This window comes from Montipora foliosa, chromosome 5 (genome assembly GCF_036669935.1).
Source record: "Montipora foliosa isolate CH-2021 chromosome 5, ASM3666993v2, whole genome shotgun sequence".
Classification (NCBI taxonomy): domain Eukaryota; kingdom Metazoa; phylum Cnidaria; class Anthozoa; order Scleractinia; family Acroporidae; genus Montipora; species Montipora foliosa.
In genome coordinates this window covers 34,501,079-34,504,418 of record NC_090873.1, presented here as the reverse complement: position 1 = coordinate 34,504,418, position 3,340 = coordinate 34,501,079, and the positions used below count along the sequence as shown (strand labels likewise).

At 39.0% G+C, this 3,340-nt stretch overlaps 1 protein-coding gene across 5 annotated transcripts in view; it reads right to left on the bottom strand.

The window, feature by feature from the left end:
* Positions 1-3,067, bottom strand: part of LOC138004041 (long-chain-fatty-acid--CoA ligase 6-like) — a 33,964-nt gene extending 30,897 nt beyond the window's left edge. Inside the window, exon 1 of one of the 5 annotated variants that reach the window (XM_068850435.1) lies at positions 2,952-3,067. Coding sequence is in view for 3 of the 5 variants with exons in the window: in XM_068850432.1 (XP_068706533.1) it covers positions 16-56 (41 nt within the window). In the remaining 2 variants the exon portion in view is untranslated. Of the gene's footprint in view, positions 1-15; positions 156-2,951 lie in introns of those variants that run through there. The other 4 variants (XM_068850433.1, XM_068850432.1, XM_068850434.1 and 1 more) reach the window with 4 other exon arrangements.
* Positions 3,068-3,340: the final 273 nt, after the last annotated feature.

Below are 3,340 nucleotides of genomic sequence, written 5' to 3'. Positions count from 1 at the left end.
TTACGTAAATCATACATATCGCGGTATTCAAGATGTGCAACAGACCCGTGGAACATCACAATATTCTCCACATCTGAGGTATGGATGAGGAAACCGTAAGCTTATATGTTCTACTAGATAACAAAGAGAAACACCTTTTTTCTGGGGTAAAAATGCTCCGGTTTCCGATCGTAAAGTACTGTGACGTCACAGTTGAGTGACCGAGATTTGTACGTGACTTCAGCCAAGTAGAGAATATGGGTTCCCTTGAGGCATCTCAACACGTATTTTCTGTAGCTGGCCAATTTAACTGGATAATTAACTCAAACACTTAGAAACGTTTTTCAACATGAAAAATGTAGTTTTCTTATTGCATGATACATTGAAGAATTATAACTCAGTTTGTAGTCTAACTTGAACTTCGATAGCATACCACTCAACTTTAATAACTTGTTAAGAACGTTTTTCAGGCTCAAATTGTAAAACAAGAACGTTCAGCCTCATCCTTAAGATTGGACGTTCTTATAAAAAGAGAGTGTCACTTGTTTGGTATTATATTGTCGAAATTCATGACCGTCTTTCTCTTTCGGTTTGGGTAGCAGCCAATTATAGAGTACTTATTGTACCTTATGCAGTGTTCCACGGATCGCTGATTCAACAACTTGCGGCTGCTTCGCTTCGCTCCGCGGCTCGCTTCGCGGCTCGGTAAATATCCAACGCTAGCCACCGACACTGAGGTGAATAGTTATTTTAGTATATACTAAAACAGGGAGATAATATACAGCACAAAAAATTAATTTGGATGTTTTCTTCACTTGTCACGGATGCAAATTGGGACGCCTTTTTTCCCGAGTTGCTCGGAGGTAAATAGCACAGGATATTCGGAGTTTGACGAGTCAATCAGTGCCCGCGTTCAACGCTATCCACTGTTTTAGTATATACTGATGTTAGATAACGTCCACCCAAATAATTTTTTCCGTTGAAGGAAAATTACATGAAGTCAACGGATTTCTTACTTTGAAATATTAAAGAAAAGATGAAAAGAAAGGAAAGAAAAGAGAGAGACTAAGAGCTTCTTACTTCTTCTCAGTACGCTTATAAATGCGCTTTTCTTTCTACTTTCGCTTTTACGGCTTTCCTGAGAAAAAACACGCCTGCTCGCAGGTTCAGTAATATCCGCTCAGTAGACTATCGATTCGAGGCTACTTCAAAATCGTAACCGTCGTGAATGTGTCCTTGAAACAGTCACCAATAAGCCGCACTGTTTCATATCATTGCTAGAGTTTGTTACTCCTAATCTGTGGCAACTCTATAAAGCATCAGAACATTACAGAACGTCTACCTTCTAAGCTCTGTATCTTCCTTTCATATTTACGTGTAAGTGTTGCGTAATTTCGGTTGTTTGACGTTGCCTTATGATTTTCCTTAAATTACGTGGGATTGTGAATGATCGATGCGGGACTCTTCGAAAATCCCTCACGGACTCCCAAGTCAAGAAGCCAATTGCTTACACCAGCCACCCTAGGCAACCCTCTGACTTCTTTACAAACAGACATCGAACGGGTATCCGAAGACATTTTGGGCCAAAGTGGCCCAGGAGATGGGGCTGTTCACAGCAGAATAGACCAACAGATTGGCTGGCACGAATATGCTTCCTATTAATAAATTCCAGCACTTGCGGTCAGCCATGTCATTAAATTTGCGTGTAAATTAATCAATCAATAATGTACGTGAAAAAATTCTCCATTCTGATTGGCTAAGAGAAATAAAGTTGTCAGATAATGTTGTGATGGTTATTTGAAGTCAATTTTGACGCAATGTGCCCTTTTTTTACTTCCGCCCCCTCCCTTCCATTTTGACGTACGATGTATTCAATGATTATTGCTGTTTTCATGCTTGCTAGCTGGGGAACTTCCGCCGAATTTCTGGTCTGTTTTTGCTAGGAGTGCGGAACAGATAAAATTTCCCAGCAGGTAGAGAAATTGCTCCAAAACGGCTATTTGTTGGTTTATTTTATGACCTAGATATATTTTGATGGATTTTGAAAAAATGGCTCGTTGGGTACCCCTCTAGTTTTTCACTTTTTCTGAGAAAAAGGTAAATTCTGGATAGAAACTCACATTTTTTCCGACTTACGAGCATAAATTTTTCAGGCATGCTCAATTTAGCCTAGCTGGTCTTGTAGGAAGAATTGGTTCTACAACTTCGCTTTTTCAGTTTTATGACGAAATGAGAAAATTACTCAACTTATTTCAATGAGGCCTAAACTTCACTAAGTAATGCAGGTTTAGACAGTCGACAGTCAGTTTTCTCGTTCGTTCGCAGCATTTTTAAATACAAAATATTTATTTAAGAGCGGGTGTCTGTAAATATCGACCAGGAGTGGGAATTTTGAAAAATCCCAAAAAAAATTCTGTAGACTACCCTAGGTACTCTATTCATTAAAATATAAAGATAAATTTTAGTTTGAATTAATGGATAAATAATTTTGCGATACGGCGGGGTGTCAAGTCTCGGAGCACGAGACTGGACTACGAAAGAGCTCGATTTGAATCTAATTCAAATATTATTCAACCCAAAAAGCTTCATATCGTCCTAAAGGGACTTTAACACACATTTTAATTGGCCATTTGGTCGAATTAATTGCAACTAGATTATTTTACACATTTTTAAATGTCTACCAAATTTTGAGGATTTCATACCGTTACCCACAAAATTTTCTCGAAATTCGAAGGCCTAAAATCACTCCCGGTACCTAGTTTAATACAGCAAAAGACATTCCACATTAAAAAGCAATCTCTAAGCTTTCAAAATACGGTTTTAAAACTCAGGAACGCGAAATTCATGCAGCATTTGAGTGAAATTTGACCTTCCTGGTTTGACAGCTTTGAGGTTCTTCGACTGACCGAAGTGTTCATATATCTATCCTGTTTAGCATATATAAATCAGATCAACAATAAGTTTTCTTGTACCTTATGTTCTTCTTTGTCTTCTTTTCGGTAAAAGTTGCAAACTACAACGAAATTCAGCCCGCTTGACGTGATAGACTCTCGTGTGAACGCCGTTACGTGAGTCGAGGTTGTGTTACATAACACAACACATTTGGTAACCGAACACAGGATTACCAACAACACGTGGCGATTATGAACAACAAGACGCTCTTCTAAAAAGCGTACACTGGGTTGCCTGTGGTACGTGTTACACAAAAACAGAAGGCACTGAATTGGGTGGTATTGAACTGCAGGGTACCAGTTAATTTTTTCAAGTGGGGGGTCATTAAGACCATTAATTTGAGGGTCACCCACATGTCGCGCCAGCAGGGGCCCTTTGGCTCACACGTTCACACCTTTAATTATTTTGT